This window comes from Mus caroli, unplaced genomic scaffold (genome assembly GCF_978045245.1).
Source record: "Mus caroli unplaced genomic scaffold, Mus_caroli_1 scaffold_1, whole genome shotgun sequence".
Taxonomy (NCBI): Eukaryota; Metazoa; Chordata; class Mammalia; order Rodentia; family Muridae; genus Mus; species Mus caroli.
Window position 1 is genome coordinate 10,652,843 of NW_028227256.1, and position 18,931 is coordinate 10,671,773.

General features: G+C 40.8%; 1 protein-coding gene across 2 annotated transcripts in view; it reads left to right on the forward strand.

The window, feature by feature from the left end:
• Positions 1-18,931, forward strand: part of Xkr9 (XK related 9) — a 49,621-nt gene that overhangs the window by 18,649 nt on the left and 12,041 nt on the right. For both annotated transcript variants that reach the window (XM_021168640.3, XM_021168649.3), the window contains exon 3: positions 8,810-9,030. In XM_021168640.3, coding sequence (XP_021024299.1) covers positions 8,810-9,030 — 221 coding nt within the window. The remainder of the gene's footprint in view (positions 1-8,809; positions 9,031-18,931) is intronic.

Sequence of the window (18,931 nt, forward strand, 5' to 3'; positions counted from 1 at the left end):
CTATCTCCAGTGTTGCCTCATTTTGGGTTTTCTTTATTGTGTCTACTTCCCTTTTTAGGTCTAGTATGGTTTTGTTCATTTCCATTATCTGTTTGGATGTGTTTTCCTGTTTTTCTTTAAGGACTTCTACCTGTTTGATTGTGTTATCCTGTTTTTCTTTAAGGACTTCTACCTGTTTGATTGTGTTATCCTGTTTTTCTTTAAGGACTTGTAACTCTTTAGCCATGTTCTCCTGTATTTCTTTAAGTGAGTTATTAAAGTCCTTCTTGATGTCCTCTACCATCATCATGAGATATGCTTTTAGATCCATGTCTAGCTTTTCCGGTGTGTTGGGGTGCCCTGGACTGGGCGAAGTGGGGGTGCTGGGTTCTGATGATGGTGAGTGGTCTTGGTTTCTGTTAGTAAGATTATTACGTTTACCTTTCACCATCTGGTAATCTCTGGGGTTAGTTGTTATCGTTGTCAGTGTTTAAAGATTGGAGCAGAAGCTGTGTTCCACTCACCAGCAGTCTCAAAATCCTGTGGCGGGGGTCGTGGGTAGCTGGCGGTACCCCGGTGTTGGTCCAGCCGGAAGAGGCCTGTAGTCCTACTCAGGCCGGTTTTCTGCTTCCCTAACTAATGCAGTCTCTGGTCCCGCGCGCAATTGGATTGGAGCAGAAGCTGTGTTCCGCTCACCAGAAGTCTTAAGATCCTGTGGCGGGTGTTGTGGGTAGCTGGCGAGTGTCAGCCGACCCTGCGCCCTAGCTACCCCGTGCTTTTCTGACCGGAAGAGGCTTGTGGCCCTACGTAGGCCGGATTTCTGCCTCCCCAACCAAAGCAGTCTCAGGTCCCGCGTGATTGGACTGGAGCAGAAGCTGTGTTCCACTCACCAGCAGTCTCAAAATCCTGTGGCGGGGGTCGTGGGTAGCTGGCGGGTGTCAGGCGACCCTGTGCTCAAGCTACCCCTGTGCTGATCCGGCCGGATGAGGCCTGTGGCCCTACTCAGGCCGGTTTCTGCTTCCCTAACTAATGCAGTCTCAGGTCCCGCGTGCAATTGGATTGGAGCAGAAGCTGTGTTCCGCTCACCAGAAGTCTTAAGATCCTGTGGCGGGTGTTGTGGGTAGCTGGCGAGTGTCAGCCGACCCTGCGCCCTAGCTGCCCCGGTGCTTTTCTGACCGGAAGAGGCTTGTGGCCCTATGTAGGCCGGATTTCTCTCTCCCCAACCAGAGCAGTCTCAGGTCCCGTGTGATTGGACTGGAGCCGAAGCTGTGTTCCACTCACCAGCAGTCCCAAAATCCTGTGGCGGGGGTCGTGGGTAGCTGGCGGGTGTCAGGCAACCCTGCGCTCTAGCTACCCCAGCGCTGATCCGGCCGGATGAGGCCTGTGGCCCTACTCAGGCCGGTTTCTGCTTCCCTAACTAATGCAGTCTCAGGTCCCGCGCGCAATTGGATTGGAGCAGAAGCTGTGTTCCACTCACCAGAAGTCTTAAGATCCTGTGGCGGGTGTTGTGGGTAGCTGGCGAGTGTCAGCCGACCCTGCGCCCCAGCTGCCCCTCCTAATACTTTCAAATAGTGCCATGCCCTGTGCATTTAAATGTTTGAACCTATGGGGGCCATTCTTATTCTGAGCACCACGTAAGTCCTGGTTTCTCATTCTCAGGGGTTTCCTAGTTGTCATCTTGTTGGTGAGAGGGTAAATACTCTTGGGGTCTTATTTATAGGGCACGAATCCCATTATTTATCTCTGAAACCCCTTGCCAACACCACAATGGAAATTAGTTTCAATATTTGAATTTGGGGAAACACAAACATTCAATCTATAGCATTCATCTTTAGTTCAATAATCTGTTTGGCTTTGGCTAAATTTGTGTTAATTCTGTCCATTGAATTTTGATTTTGTATGTTTTACTTGTGTAAGAATTCAATGTTTTATTCTCGTTTACATACCTTTTCTGTAATTTCCTACTTTCACCCATTATATCATGCCTTTCATAGAATCCTCAGCATAGTTTACTTTAGTGTTGAAGACCATGAACTGAGGTGTAGTGACTGATCACTCAGCAGACTTTGCTTTTTTTCCCTAAGGGAACACAACTTGATTCACTAGGGCGGTCAAAATACTTCCTGAGGGGCTGGCAAGAAACTTTTAAAGCCCGGTGAAAGACTCCTTGGAGGATAGTGAAATGGGGGAGGCACACACACACACACACATACACACACACTCACAGAATGGATGAGGCAAGTTTAAAGGAGCTCCAACAACTTTACACACTCCTATCCATCCATCCATCCATCCATCCATCCATCCATCCATCCATACATACATACATACATACATACACATTCACACACTGGGTTGTTGGCTTATATTTTTCTCAACCTACTTTAAAAACAGGTTCAAGCTCCCCTCTAGCCCACCACACACGAGAGGTAGCAGAAAAGAAAGGTTACTAGGATATGGGGGAAGTAGAAATAGATCTTTGGGGCAATTCCAATATTTGTTGTTCTCAGTCCAATCCAATAGCAAACACCAGGCATGAATTTGCAGCTGCAGACCAGTTCACTCCACAGGCACCACACATGAGTCAGCAAATCCAGAAGAAACTTAAAGGCTCACCACTGTCCTGAGTCCTAAGAAGCTGCAGGAACCTCACGAGAAGTTCTTTGGCAAGTTTCTCTCTATCAAGTCACTCCCAGTGAAGCTCAGCAAAGAAGTATAAAGCAAAGCAATCATGCGTGTCATCAGCAAAGAGTAGTGAGGTGGAGCAATGCAAACCAATGCTCGAGCCCCACTGTCTGTGGGATCACACTTATGTTCCATCTAAACATCACCTGTCCTTTCACATATCTGCTAGAGCAAAACATCCTTTCACCTGTGTCTGTTTCAGCAAAACATTCTTTCATGTATTTGCTTTAGCAAAACATCCTTTTACATGTATGCCCCAGCAAAACACTATTTGACATAACTGACTTTCCAGAGAAATCAGAAATTTCCATTTCATTGCGTGGATGGAGCAAAGGTCCAATCCCTTTACATACATACACATACATACATTTGGTGGATGCAGGCTCCAGTAAGCACGCTCCAACAACTTTATTTTTCTCTCACAGCTTATATATCCCACCAAAATCTTTCAAGCAGTATAAAATTACAATGTGATTACAATCTATTTTTCTCTTAGAGTGAAAAATAGATTATCACTCTTATTATCACTCTTAGTGAGTGATTATAAAAAAGCAGTATGCTCCTCAAATACCTTTACATGAAAAACCTTTTACATACTGCAGGTGAAGAAAAAACAGATCATCCCCAAGGACCAGCATAGATCCATAACTAAGCAACGGGTTATAGATTAACACAGCGTGAGCAAGCAAGGCAGTTTTCTCAGCCGGCCTCTCTTTCCCAGTAGGCTGCAGTTTGTGGTTACTGAAAGGATCAATTATTTACTATTTATCTTAAAAAGCAATCCTATAAAAATCTTAAAAGAATTAGAAACTTTTATATAAAAAACAATCAGTCATTTTTACTTTAAATCCTCAGAATGCACATCTATTCATCATCAAATTTTCAGTAACTCATATCAGGAGGCTGATGGCAAAAACAGGTACAAGAAATTAATCACACCTTGATCCCCAGTCCAGCTTCAGCAAAAGAGTCATGTCTGTCAGTGCTGTTCGGGCTGCCATTATTCTTGCTCCCTGACCTCAAAACTCCCTAGTTTAAGAGTGTGCCTTCCTGAGCTTTAAATTGTTCTCTAAGATTTTGAACATCAGAGCCACTGACAAAAACAACGTAACCTAACCACTAACAATCTACGTCTGCAAATGCTTTCTAAGGGTGGTGGCCACTGCACGATCCACAGCGTTACGTTCTTTTCAAGGGTGGTGATTCAATCACTAACCTGCTCCAGCAGCAATGCTTGAAGAAGATCAAACACTATTATTGTAAGTGCCAATTGCACTGCCCGGGGAGGGGCTGTAACCCCCTTAGAGTTTCCATACAACTCATAGATTGTGAGGGAGATGGTACGAAGGCAGGAAGCGGAGCAGAACTGTACAACAGCACGGAGTCCTCAGGACCCATAGTCCTCCAGGCTCTCCCTCCACAAGGCATGCCCATAATAATCTAGTAATCTTGCTAACTGGTGGGCTGCATCCATGAGTTCTAAAACTGTTTGCTGTTCCTCTTGTGTGGCTCATGACAGTTTCAGTCTTTGCCAATCTCAGGATCAGTGCCATGTGTTGCCGTGTGTGTGTGTGTGTGTGTGTTTCTGATATATTTCTTTTACCTGCTTTTCTTCTTTGTTTTGAGTCACATTTCCTTGTTGACTGTACGTCAAGTAATTTTCCCCCATTGTGCTGTGAATAAAAGGAGACTGATATCCTGTAAGTCTTGATTCCTTTCAAAGCAACAGGCAAATTTCCTTGATATTTTACAGAAGGTTGGTTGAAGATTACATAGAGAAAGTCTTATTTGCTCTCCCCCATGACAAACTCTCTTAGTTTTGAGATACACTTTATATTTCCATATTGTGACATTTTCTGGAACTTGGAGGGCTTCTCAGATACTTGCCTGTCACTTTTCCTTTGATGAGGTTTAAATCTGAGCTCATCTCTGATGAGATCCACTGGTGAGATAGCTGGGATTTCCTTCACTTGAGTTTTCCTCAACTTGATTTTTCAGAACAGAAGAGCAGGCAAGGGCTGGAGAAAAGATACGTCCTCTTTTCTGAAATTCCCTGAACTTCTAACTACTCTGGTTAGCTCTCACCCTGTCCTGTCATCAGGAAGACGCCAACAGATCTTGAGCTGTATTGTGTTCTTTGAACTGTGGGCCTTCAGAGGGAAGGACGAGTAAGTGCTGTTCAGGTCACACAGAGTCTCTCTCTGTCTCTCTCTCTGTCTCTCTCTCTCTCTCTCTGTCTCTGTCTCTGTCTCTCTCTCTCTCTGTCTCTGTCTCTTTCTCCAACTACCTACCTGTCGTCTATCTGTAGATACAGATATGTCTTCACAGTCACCCAGTCTAGGCTTATGTGCACACTACTAACTACATCAGGCTGAGTTTCTACTCATAACACTGGCATCTGCTTCCTCTTGCAGTCTTTGCTGCCTGTTCTAATTAGGCTCTCTATGTGCAGTTGATAATATTTCTGCAATTTTCATGTTTATAGATAGTATCTAACCTACTGGTTTATAAACAATTTCAGGAATAGCAACTGGACATTTTCTGTTATGCTAGATACCCAGAACAGAAACAGATTCAAGTAAAGTTTTCTATTATAAAGTAGTCCCAGGCAGTGTTAACTTTTCTTCTACACTATACTTTCACAGTGTGGTCTTTATATTTCTAATAATTGCTTATTTCTTTCTGCTTTATTTTGCAGCTAGTAGTATAATGACTTGGCACACCTGTTGAGTTATAAGGTCATTGAGGATAGAGTTGTCCTTGTGGTTGGCATTTCCTCTACCTTGGCATCTAGCTCAAACTGAATCCAATTTATAGATGTGAAAGTCAAGTAGAAACTTAAGTAAGTCTAAAGAGCCAACTATTAACATATTGTGTTTAGGAAAGTTCCATGTAGACTTAGTAGTGAAGACCTAGTCCTTTAAGCTGTGAAGAGTAGCAAGGAGGCACACCAGAATTGGGAGAAGATGAGAAGGTAGTGGCGGTAGTTTGTGTGGAGGCAGGTTCTGGGAAATCTTAGAAGATAAGGTAAGAATTTGGGATTTGGGGATGGATCTCTGGGTATGGCAGTCTCTAGATGGTCCATCCTATCGTCTCAGCTCCAAACTTTGTCTCTGTAACTCTTTCCATGGGTGTCTTCCAAACGCTGACACCATTGCACACACTAGCAAGATTTTGCTGAAGGGACCCTGATATAGCCTCTTGTGAGACTATGCCGGGCCTAGCAAACACAGAAGTGGACGCTCACAGTCAGCTATTGGATGGATCACAGGGCCCCCAATGGAGGAGCTAGAGAAAGTACCCAAGGAGCTAAAGGGGTTTGCAACCCTATAGGTAGAACAACAATATGAACTAAACAGTACCCCCCGGAGCTCCTGTCTCTAGCTGCATATGTATCAGAAGATGACTTAGTCGGCTATCAGTGGAAAGAGAGGCCCATTGGTCTTGCAAACTTTATATGCCTCAGTACAGGGGAACCCCAGGGCCAAGAAGTGGGAGTGGGGGGCGGGTAGGAGAGTGTAGGGGGGAAGGGTATGGGGGACTTTTGGGATAGCATTGGAAATGTAAATGAGAAAATACCTAATTAAAATAAAATAAAATAAAATAAAAAATTTTAAAAAAGAATTTGGGATTTTAAATTTGATGGAAACCATTGGAGCATGTTGGCTAGAGCGATGATGTATGGGTTATATTTAAGGAGTTCGATCTGATTGTGAAGGGAGTGGGTTATTTGAGGGACATGAATAAAATCAGAGGTGGACAAGATGGCTCAGAAGCTGGTTTAGGGTTTCAGTTGCTGTGAAGAGACACAATGACCAAGGCTACTTTTATAAACCCAAACATTGAATTGGGGCCAACTTACAGTTTCAGTTCATTATCATCATGGAGAGAAGCATGGCAGCAGACATGGTGCTAGAGGAGAAATTGAGAGTTCTACATCTTGATCTGAAGGCAGCCAGAAGAAATTGACTTCCAGGGAGCTAGGAGAAGGGTCTCAAATCCCACCCACAGTGACACGCTTTCGCCAACAAGGTCACACCTCCTAATAGTGCCGCTTCTCATGGGCCAAGCATATTCAAACCACCACAGAAGGTAGAGGTGATTGCTGCAAGCTAGATGACAACTTGATCCTTGGATCATATATGGTGGAAGGAGAGAACCCACTCCCCAAAAACTTTCTCTGAACTCCACTTATATGCTGTGTCACACTCCTGCCCCAAAGAATAGAATCAGGAAGAACAATTATGGGCTAGTGAGATAATCTGGGTCAGGTGTCACCTGATTAACTTGGGGATAGAGTGGTAGGAAGTGTTTAGAGTCTGGAAATATTTGATGTTTGAATCCAGGAAATTTGGAAAGAACTGTCACCGGGTCGGCAAATGTCTGTCTGTCTGTCTATCTATCTATCTATCTATCTATCTATCTATCTATCTATCTATCTATCTTCCACCACCTGTCTAGCTGTCTAGATTCTATGTGTGAAGAAACTGAGGGTAGATAAGGAGTTCTGGTATGTTCTGAAGTAGTGTCCTGGTTATCTTTCTATTAGCCTCAATTGCTTCTAAGTAAGAGTCAACTATTTTAAAATTATCACTTTTATCCGGAGGCTGTAGCTAGTATTTATTTAAAAGTTCTTTCAGAAGAAGGGCCTTGGCAGGGTTCTTTAAGAGTCTTTGAGAGTTTTTTGTTTTGTTTTCCTTTTATATTTCTACTATGAAAAATTCCTAGAGAACCCTTGTTGATATTAGAGATTTACTAAATTAAATAGGAAAGACTGAATCTCTTCTTGAGCCTTCACATTCTGCAATTTTCTGAGTTGTAGTTAAGAGAAGCTGATGAACACTAAATTGGAGTTGTTTTTTGGAATACAGTAGGTGAGGATCAGAATCTGGTGTGGTGCAGTGGACTGTGAGAGGAAGCCTAATAAGGCTGAGTTGGGCTTGAAACACCAGAGATCCAGAAGAGCTGGTAGGAACTTTGTCTGCTCCAGACTCCAGGCACCTGTCATATAGCCACAGTGCCTATGAGAAAATTGTGGCCTTTAGTCACATAGAGACAGCACCCATAAATCCCTCTTCATGGAGATGAGGCATCTTAGGAAGCCAATAGGAAGCACCTACTGTCAGACCCACCCCACCCCAAACTGTATATAAGATCCTATCCAGAAGGAATAAACTTGTGTGAGAATTACTCTGGCGTCCGAGAGCACCTGTCACAGAGCTGGAACACTGCCTGGGAAGAGAATGCTCTCCCAAAGCTTTTACTAGCAGAAGCTTCCCTGCAGTCCACTTGCTCACTAGCAGCCCTCTACCAGCTCAGCTCTGCTAGGCTTAGCTCTGCACCAGCAGTACAGTGTCTTGCAGCAACACTGGCTGCCTGAGCAGCAGCACGAGAGCAGCAGCGGGGGCAGCAGCAGTGGCAGAGGCATTTCCTTTTCCTGCTCTCGTCCTTTCCATTTGCTAGAACCCTCCCGCCAGGCAGGGCCAGAAGTCTCCACAGATAGCTTCAGGGACACAGATAATCTGGGTTTGGGCTTTAGGCTGGTCCACTACTCTCTGTAAAGTGTTAGTGAATCATTTAACCCTTTGAGCCTTAGCTTTTCCAACTGTGAAATGAAACCAGCTCCTAACTATCTCATGATTATTGTAAAAATGAGGTATTATCATATTTTCTTAGTAGACACATCACACAGACATTAAAATGTCATGAAGTCGAAATCTTAGTGAAGTCTCTGAAGTGATTATAAAGCAATGTACTGGAAAATATGTGTGCAAAAATTCTGTATTTATATATTACTTCAATATATACACAAATATATACCATAAAATGTCTAAGTTCTATAGATGCTAAAGAATAGTAAGAAAAAATTATTAAGGTCTGTAGTGTGCTAGGATGCATATAGATAAAAATATTGTTATCTATTGTATATTTAAAAAATCTAGAAGGATTTTTGTATATTTTCACTATAAAGAAACTAATAAATATTGCAGGTGATAGACATGTTTAACCTGATTTAAACATTGAACATATACTTGTTTTGAAGCATACATATCTCATAAATATTTAATTTATTTTTTCTAAATTATTTAAAATGAACTTACTGTCTAAACGTATACGACTGAAGAGAAATACGTTGACTTTACAGGTATTGGTTTGCCTTGAGAACGGGTTACCATGTGGTTTTCAAACACAGCGACAGGAAGAGTAATTTTATGGAAGAGCAAACGGACCCTCACAAAGAAGCAATAGACATGGCCACCGACTTGAGCATGCTCAGGCTGTTTGAGACCTACCTGGAAGGCTGCCCGCAACTCATTCTCCAGCTCTATGCCTTTCTGGAGTGTGGCCAGGCAAATTTAAATCAGTGTAAGTCTTTCTTAATACCCCAGGCTAGGTGTATGCCACAGAGATCGTATGATAACTGTATAAATCCCAGGACTGCTTTCGAATTTTTTAATTCCTAAGATTTTTTTTTGGAAGTGAAATTCAACATGTTTCAAATATTAAGATGTGTGTAAAGATATAATCTCTCTCTCTGATCTTCATGTTCTTTCCCTTGTCTGCCCCAAAGGGGAGCGGCTGATGTCAGTTACTAGACAGTTCTTCAGAGAACTTGGAAAAAGCGCATGCTATGTGTTCTTTTATTTCTTTTCCCTAAGGGTAGCAATTGGCTTGTTTTTTGTTCTGCTGTATGTCCTGAAGAACTGCCCAAATCAGTATGGAAACTTTCTCCATTTTTCTTCTCACACAAACTGTGGTACAAATGAGAGATAAACCACAGTTTACTAGCCAGTCTGTTATTTATGTTAATTTAGGTTGTTTAAAAATATCTTACTATTAAATGATGCCTCAATCAAGCTTTGAATCTTTATGCTATGATTCTAGCCTTATCTTACTGTTTTTTATTGATCTTTTTAAAAATTAGAATAGATTTTTTTCCTACAATATATCCTCAATAGTTTTCTCTTTCTCTGCTCCTCCCAGTACCCCCACCCTCCACCCCTCTGGATCCTCTCTCTTTGACTCTCCTTAGAAAATGAGCAGGCATCTAAGAGTTTATAATATAATATAATATAATATAATATAATATAACCCAAGCAAATCAGAATAGGACAAAGTAAACAAATAGAAGGAAAAGAGCCCAGGAAAGGGCACAAAAAACAGATATAGACACAGAAACCCATTAGTTTTCATACTCATTGATATCATCAAAGCACAAAAACGGAAGCCATAATGTATGTGCAAAAGACCTATAGGGTAGGAAATAAATAAATAAATGAATAAATAAATACATAATAAAGTAGAAATTAAAAACAAAAGAAAAAGAAACAAAAATTCTCAACATGACATTATGAGACAAGGAAACTCCAAAGGTGCCACTGCAGGCCCTGTGCCCTGCACTTAGTTTGTTTCAGCACTGACATTCCCTTGGAGAAAGCTAAACTTTCATTGGAGAGGGCTTCTGGGTTAAGGACAGGGACAGAGACATGAGTCTCTTATCCATCTTCATACTTCTTTTTCTTAAAGGAAGAGTTGGAAAAAAGTTAACTTGAGAGAGAGAGAGAGAGAGAGAGAGGGAGAGAGAGAGAGCGAGAATGCACTAGCAACAGAGAACTTGGTAAATAAGTTCCTGTCGATGTTTAGAATAAACTTATAGCTCTTAGCAGAGTCTTCTCAAAGAAAATTTAATGTATAGAAAAGCATTTATGAGATCACACTTAATTTTTATAAGGTTTTCCATTAGCATATTATTTTTATTTTTTTTTATTCTTTAATCTTTGTTTTTACATTCCAGTCATTATTCCCCTCCTGGTGTGCCTTCTATTCCTCATCCCATACCTTCTCTTTCCCCTCCCTGCTCCCCTCCATCTCCAAAGGGTGTCCCCATCCTACATCCCACCAGACTTCCCCACTCCCTGGGGCCTCAAGTCTCTGGAGGATTAGGTGTGGCTTCTCTCACTGAGGGCAGACCAGGCAGTCTTCTGTTGTACATATGTTGGGAGGGGGATGCATCATATCAGCTGGTATATGCTGCCTGGTTGGTGGCTCTGTGTCTGAGAGATCTCGGGAGTTCAGGTTAGTTGAGACTGCTGGTCTTCCTATGGGGTCACCCTCCTCCTCAGCTTCTTCAAGCTTTTCCCTAATTTAATCACAGGGGTCCCTGATTTCTGTCCATTGTTTGGGTGTAAATATCTACATCTGACTCTTTCTGCTTCTTGTTTAGTCTTTCAGAGGGCAGTCATGACAGGTCCCTTTTTTGTGAGCACTCCATAGCTTCAGTAATAGTGTCAGGCCTTGGGGCCTCATTTTGAGCTGGATCCCAATTTGGGCCGGTCACTAAACCTTCTTCTCCTCAGTATCTTTTCCATTTTTGTCCCTGCAGTTCTTTTAGTCAGGAACAATTCTGGGTTAGAGTTTTTGACTGTGGGATGGCAACCCCATCCTTCCACGTAATGTTCTGTGTTTCTATAACAGGCCAAAGGGCCCAAGTGAGGATGCCTCAATCCCACTTGGGTGGGAGAGGGGACAGGGAGGGAAAGGGGGAACATGATCAGGTAGGTGTTGGTGTGTTTGAGGGAATAGGACTGAAGCCCTCAGGGCCAGCAGAATGAATGAAAACGTGCAGCCTTGGGAGGTAGGAGGTGGGGGACCCTCTAGAATGTATCAGAGACCTGGGAAAGACTCTCAGGACTCAAAGGGAACCTTAGATGAAATGCCCTACTGTGGGAGAGGGAACTTGTAAAATTGATCAGTATATTCTTAAGGATACAAAGAAATTAGAAGAAAGAAACATGTTTGGATGAAAGTGTGACAAACTGGTAAGTATGGCTGCTGTTGACAGTGGAATTTTGAATGATTCTTTTAATCTTTTAAATGTTTTTTGGATGTTATTTGATAATCATAAAATTTTCAAAGTATAAAAATATTATGCTATACCATTGAGAAAATCATACACCATGACCAAATGAGCTTTCTTCCAGAGATACTAGGTTAGTTTAGCACAGTTAATTTAATAAATGTAGTATAGAAATAAACTTAAGGTTGGGAGATGCAGAAAATATTTGAAAAAGTTTAACATGTCTCCTTTGTAAAAGTAACTTTTATTTACTAGATGTTATTGTCATCTCAGAGGCTTACTGCTGAATAAGCTCACTCTTTCTACCTTTTTCTGGACTCTGACTGGCTAGTTCAACTCAGCTGTTCTGGCCCAAAATTCTCTCCAAGATTACTGATTCAAACTGGCTTCTCTCAGCTTCTGACTGAATTGCTCTGCTTGGCCTCAAACTAACTCTGGCAATTTTTTCTAATCTTCTGGCTTTGTCTTATTCAACTGCCTCTTCATGAATGCATGAATGAACTCAACTCCATTCTACTGAACTGACCTCTCTCCTTGAACTGCTCTTAAATTGCCTCTCTTTCTTGTCTGTTTTCCTGAGAGCTGGGTGAATCTTATCTCTGACCCATTCTGTCAAACCTTTCTCTGATTCATCACTTTGTCTGTCCCTCAATTGATGTCACTTTCAAACATGTCTGCTTCCTTTTACAAACTAACTTTACATTTATTGTTAGGAATTTGAGGTGTGTATAAGGGCGTGTCTGCATTTCAGCCAGATCACACAGACCTAGAAGGTCTTTGGATGTGATCTCTTGCCAGAGCAGTCACGTTGCTGGATTAAAATTCCTCTAGACTTCATGGTAAAAGTCTTGAAGAGGTTAGGAATGAATGGATCAAACCTCAAAATGGTAAAGGCCATTTACAATAACCCCATAGCCAGTATTATAATTATAAAAACTGAATGCATTACCTCTAAAATTGGGAAAGAAAACGATTTCTACTCTCATTGCTTTTATTCAGTAGAGAACTCAAAGTCCTGTTAGATAAACAAGATAACACATAGACATAAAGGGATAAAAACATGAAAGGAAGAAGGCAACGTGTCCTTAAATGCAGACTATCATCGTATACTTAAAAGACTCCAGAGAAGGTGCAAACTGAGTAAAGTACTCTCAGTAAAGCTGTAAGACAAAAATCAGTACAAAATCAGTACCCTTCATATAAACAACAAAGGACTCTCAGAGAAAGGAATTATAGAAAAATATCCCATTTATAATAGCGCAAAGAAATAAAGTACCTAGGAATAAACCTAATCAAGGAAGGGAAAAACCTTTATAGTGAAACCTTTGAGACTACAAAACAACAAACAAAACAACAGCAACAACAACAACCTAAAACCTCCCACCAACAACAGAAAAGATACTAGATGATGGATTGTAGTAATAAAGTGAAAGAACATGGCTGAAGTTATTACAATACCTGATCTCAGATTATACTATAAAGCTGTATTGATAAAGACAGCCCTATACTGCCATAAAAGCAGGCAGGTTAGACCAAGTGAACAGAATAGAGCATCTGGAAAGAAACCAATAAGCTATGGATGCCCAATTTTCAACAAAGGTGTCTAAAACATGCATTAGGAAACAACAGTCTATCCAAGAAATGGTATTGGCTTGGCCTAACTGTGCTCCCCCAAAACCATAGCTATTTAATCAACCCCCCAATACCAGCCACGAGAAGCCTTCTTTACCGTTGTCTGTCAGGGGGGAATCAAGAGATTACCCAAACAATATAGGTATTGCTGTTGTCCTTAGCTATCTCCCAGAGGTAAAAGTTAATGCTCTACTGCTGAAGACACCACATACTTTAGACAAAAAAACCAGGAGGACCTAGGCTGGATCTTACTTGAAAGCTCTCCAGTCCCACAAGAATTAGTTTTCACAGTACTAGAACTTGTTATGAAAGTTTCCAAGTGAGAAAAGCAATCCATGATCCTACCCAGCTGTAACACCTATGAACCACAATAACTAGGATGGCAGGCAAGATCCTGAGATGCAGTCATGATACCATGGTGGTAACCAACAGCTCTTTAATTGAACTTAAGGCTAGCTTAACAGAAGAAAATCATGTGTTTTACCTAATTAACTATATAGGACCAGTGAGTTCAGGGACCTTTGATGACTTCTGCCACATTACTAAGACATCGTAATTCCTAACAGTGTTTAATATTTATCTGGTGGTGGCCCAGCCTCTTCTGGGAAAGGGGCATGTGTGTAATGCAGATGGTCCTCCTTATGGCAAGGACCTGGGGAGACACTCACGCAGAATCTCCTGGCCTTTCCTGAGGGAAAGCTTAGTTTTGCCTTGCACTTGCATTTTGGGTTTTGCTATGGGCAGTTTTTACTTTCACTTTGTCTGTGACCGACATTTCCCCAGAATTAGAAAAAGAAAGCTTGGGACAAACTCTTGTTTGTCTCTGAGGATTGTGGGAACGGAACAGATCACTACTCCTCTTTGTTAATAATGGTGATTTAGTGGAGTCAACACCAGGGCCTGGCCTGGGCACATCTGCTGACGTTCAGATGTTCTCTCCTGACGGGAACTTGTTCTGACAATGGTCTGCCCACCAACTGTTCTGAACACCAGAAAATCTAGTGTGAGATGTGTTTCTTATCAATGACAGGAAAGTTTTACCCACAACACCTCACCCATATGACTGCCTAAATAAAACCTAAAGAAGTATAACACCAACAGACAAGGGAGAAATCTCAGAGGGTCCATCCATAACAAAGAACGACAAACGACTAAGGAATTCTGAGACTGGGATTAAAATAGTTTTTCCTAGGGATGAGCCCCCTTGGTTCTCTAACACCAAATGGGCAGTGTCCAATTCATATACATATAAGCAATACTAAGTGGACAGGTTATAGTTATATAGTTAGGTGTGTGTGTGTGTGTTTGTAACAGTAATGTTTAAAGAAAAAAAGTGGCGATTTTACAAGAGAAAAAGGCACAGGATATATGGAGGTGTTGGAGGGAGAAAAGAAAATGATATATTTTTATTAAAACATAAATTTATAAAAATTTTAATAATAAGAAATGGTGCAACAAAATCACATATTCACCCATAGAAGGATGAGATTAAATCCATATCTTTAACCTTGTACAGAAAAATCAATTCAATGTGGAGCAAAGACAGTAATGTAAAACCTGAAATGTAGAAACTGCTAGAGGGAAATGGGATGGCAAAGGCAAGAACTTTCTGAACAGAACTCGGCAGCACAGGAACTGGCCTCACAACCAACACATAGACCTACACAGCAAAAGAAACTGTCTACAGAGTAAACAGCCCACAGATTGGGAGAAAAATCTTTAACTGCTATTCTTCAGACAAAGGGCTAGTATACAGAATTTACAAAGAGCTGTCAAAGTTATAGACCAATTTTTCAGTTTCTGTTAGCAAGTGGGCTCATAGAATTGACAAACAGCTATCAACAAAACAAGCACAGATTTCCATTATGTATTTTATTGTTATTGTTGTTTGGTTGGTTTGAGGCAGGGCTTTTCTGTGTAGCCCTGGCTGTCCTGGAACTTGCTCTGTGTGTTCTATTGCTGAAGACACCATACACTTTAGACATAAGATCAGGAGGACCTAGAATGGATCTGCTTGCCTCTGCCTCCTAAGAGTTGCATTTAAAGGCAGGTGACATAGTGTTTGGCTTCCAGTGAGTATCTTAGAAGGTAGTCAGCATTCTTAGCCATCAGGGAAATTTAAGTTAAAACAACTTGATAGTTTATCTCTCCGAAGTCAAGTGGATATCACAAATGCTGATGAGAAGATGGTAAAAAGAGGTACACTCTAGGAGAAATCAATATAGAGGTAGCTAAGAAAATTAAAAATAGACACATCATATGACTCAGATATACCACACCCAGTCATATAACCAAAGAACTCCATATCCTAACAGGGAGATACTGACACTGCCATATTTATTATTACTATATTATGAAGGGAATTGATCAAAACTAGGTGTTCATCCACAGATGAATAGCTAATGAAAATGTGGTATGTATATATTATGGAATTTTACTTATTCATACATAAAGTGAAATTATGAAATTTGCAAGAAAGTGGATGAATCTTGGAAGTATGATATTAAATGAGATGACCCGAACTCAGTTAGACAAAACCACATGCTCCCTCCTACACAGGTTCTACCTTGTAAGGTTGCACAGATGCATATAGGTGGACATACATGGACCAGAGCATAAAAACCTGGAAAAGAGACCAACAGAGAGTTATTCAAAAGCAGATGAGGTGCTGTGTCAGGGAGTGTTTGTGAACCCCCAAAGACCACCAAGGAGCCATTTCCAGTGTTATAGCAAGCTTTATTACAAGCTTGAGCTTGGATTCTCCTCCAACCCAACCCTGACACAGCAGGAAAGGAAGGGAAGACGGAACAGCCTCGAACCCTAAGCTGGGCAAGGTTTTATAGGGAATGGGGTGAGTGAGGGGGAGTCTATCTTGGCAAGTATCTAACTCAATGTCTATTGTATTTGTTCTCCCTTCTAAGAAGCACTGAATCATCCACATTTTGGTCTTCCTTCTTCTTACGCTTCATATGATCTGCAAATTGAATCTTGGGTATTCTGAACATTGGGCTAATATCCACTTATCAGTGAGTAAATACCATGCATGTTCTTTTGTGGCTGAGTTACCTCACTCAGGATATTTTCAAGTTCCATCCATTTGCCTATGAATTTCATGATGTCATTGTTTTAAATAGCTGAGTACTATTCCATTGTGTAAATGTACCACATCTTCTGTATCCATTCTTCTGTTGAGGGACATCTGGGTTGTTTCCAGCTTCTGGCTATTATAAATATGGCTGCTATGAACATAGTAGAGCATGTGTTCTCATTACATGTTGGAGAATCTTCTGGGTATATGCCCAGGAGTGGTATAGCTGTGTCATTAGGTTGCACTCTGTCTAATTTTCTGAGGAACCACCAGACCGATTTCCAGAGTGGTTGAACCCACTTGCAATCCCACCATCAATGGAGGAGTGTTCCTCTTTCTCCATATCCTCACCAGCATCTGTTGTCACCTGAGTTTTTGATCTTAGCCATTCTGACTGGTGTGAGGTGGAATCTCAGGGTTGTTTTGATTTGCATTTCCCTGATAACTAAGAATGTTAAACATTTCTTTAGGTGCTTCTCAGTCATTCAGTATTCCTCAGTTGAGAATTCTTTGTTTAGCTCTGTTCCCCATTTTCAAAATAGGGTTACTTGGTTCTCTGCAGTCTAACTTCTTGAGTTCTTTGTATATATTGGATATAGGCTTCTATTGGATGTGAGATTTGTAAAGATCTTTTCCCAATCTATTGCTTGCTATTTTGTCCTATTGACAGTGTCCTTCGCCTTTTGGAAGCTTTGCAGTTTTATGAGGTTCCATTTGTCGATTCTTTATCTTAGAGCATAAGCCATTGCTGCTCTGTGAAGGAACTTTTCCTCTGTGCCCATGACTTCGAGGCTTTCCCCCACTTTCTCCTCTATAAGTTTCAGTGTCTCTGGTTTTATGTGGAGCTCCTTGATCCACTTGGACTTGAGATTGAACCAGTTGAACCCACACCATTTGTTGAAAATGCTTTTTTTTTTTTTTTTTTTTTTTTTGCCCACTGGATCGCTTTAACTCCTTTGTCAAAGATCAAGTGACCACATTTGTGTGGGTTCATTTCTGGGTCTTCAATTCTATTCCTTTGATATACCTGTCTGTCACTATACCAATACCATGCAGTTTTTTTTTTTTTTTTTTTTTTTACCACGATTGCTCTGTAGTACAGCTTGCAATCAGGAACAGTTATTTCCCCAGAAGATCTTTTATTGTCAAGAATAGTTTTCACTATGCTGGGATTTTTGTTTTTTCAAATGAATTTGTGAATTGCTCTTTCTAACTCTATGAAGGATTGAGTTGGAATTTTGATGAGGATTTCGTGAATCTGTAGAATGCTTTCGGCAAGATGGCTATTTTTACTATATAAATCCTGCCAATCCACGAGCATGGGAGACCTTTTCATCTTCTGAGATCTTCTTCAATTTCTTTCTTTAGAGACTTGAAGTTCTTGTCATACAGATGTTTTACTTGTTTGGTTAGAGTCATACCAATGTATTTTATATTATTTGTGACTATTGTGAAGGGTGTCCTTTCCCTAATTTCTTTCTCAGCCTATTTATCCTTTGAGTAGAGAAAGGCTATCAATTTGTTTGAGTTAATTTTATATCTGGCCACTTTGCTGAAGTTGTTTATCAGCTGTAGGAGTTCTCTGGTGGAATTTTTGGGGTCACTTATGAATACTATCATATCATCTGCATGATATTTTGACTTCTTCCTTTCCAATTTGTATATTTTTGGCCTCCTTTTGTTGTCTAATTGCTCTAGCCAGAACTTCAAGTACTATATTGATTAAACAGGGAGAGAGAAGGAAGCCTTGTCTAGTCCCTTATTTTAGTGGGATTGCTTCAAGTTTCTCTCCATTTATTTTGATATTGGCTACTTGTTTGTTGTATATTGCTTTTACTATGTTTAGGTATGGGCCTTGAATTCCTGATCTTTCCAAGACTTTTTTTTGTTTGCTTGTTTTTCTTTTTCTTTTTCTTGCTAGCGTATGCTCTCTTCAGTTTCAAAAAAGAGGCATTCAGAGCTATGAGTTTTCCTCTAAGTACTGCTTTCATTGTGTCCCACAAGTTTGGGTATGTTGTACCTTCGTTTTCATTAAACTCCAAAAAGTCTTTAATTTCTTTCTTTATTTCTTCCTTTACTAAGTTATCTTTGAGTAGGGCATGGTTCAGCTCCATGTGCACGTGGGCTTTCTGTTGTTTTTGTTGCTATTGAAGACCAGCCTTAGTCCATGGTGATCTGATAGGATGCATGGGATTATTTCAGTCATCTTGTATCTGTTGAGGCCTGTTTTGTGACTGATTAAATAGTCAATTTCGGAAAAGGTACCATGAGGTGCTGAGAAGGGTTTTTTGTTTGTTTGTTTTTTTGGATAAAATGTTCTATAGATAGCTGTTAAATCCGTTTGCTTCATAACTTCTGTTAGTATCACTGTATCTCTGTTTAGTTGGTGTTTCTATGATCTGTCCATCGATGAGTGGGGTGTTGAAGTCTCCCACTATTATTGTGGGAGGTGCAATGTGTGCTTTGAGCTTTAGTAAAGTTTCTTTTATGAATGTGGGTTCCCTTGCATTTGGAGCATAGATGTTCAGAATTGAGAGTTCTTTTTGGTAGATTTTTTTCCTTTCAAGGGTATGAAGTGTGCTTCCTCATCATTTTTGATAACTTTTGGTTGAAAGTTGATTTTATTTGATATTAGAATGGTTACTCCAGCTTGTTTCTTGGGTCCATTTGCTTGGAAAATTGTTTTCCAG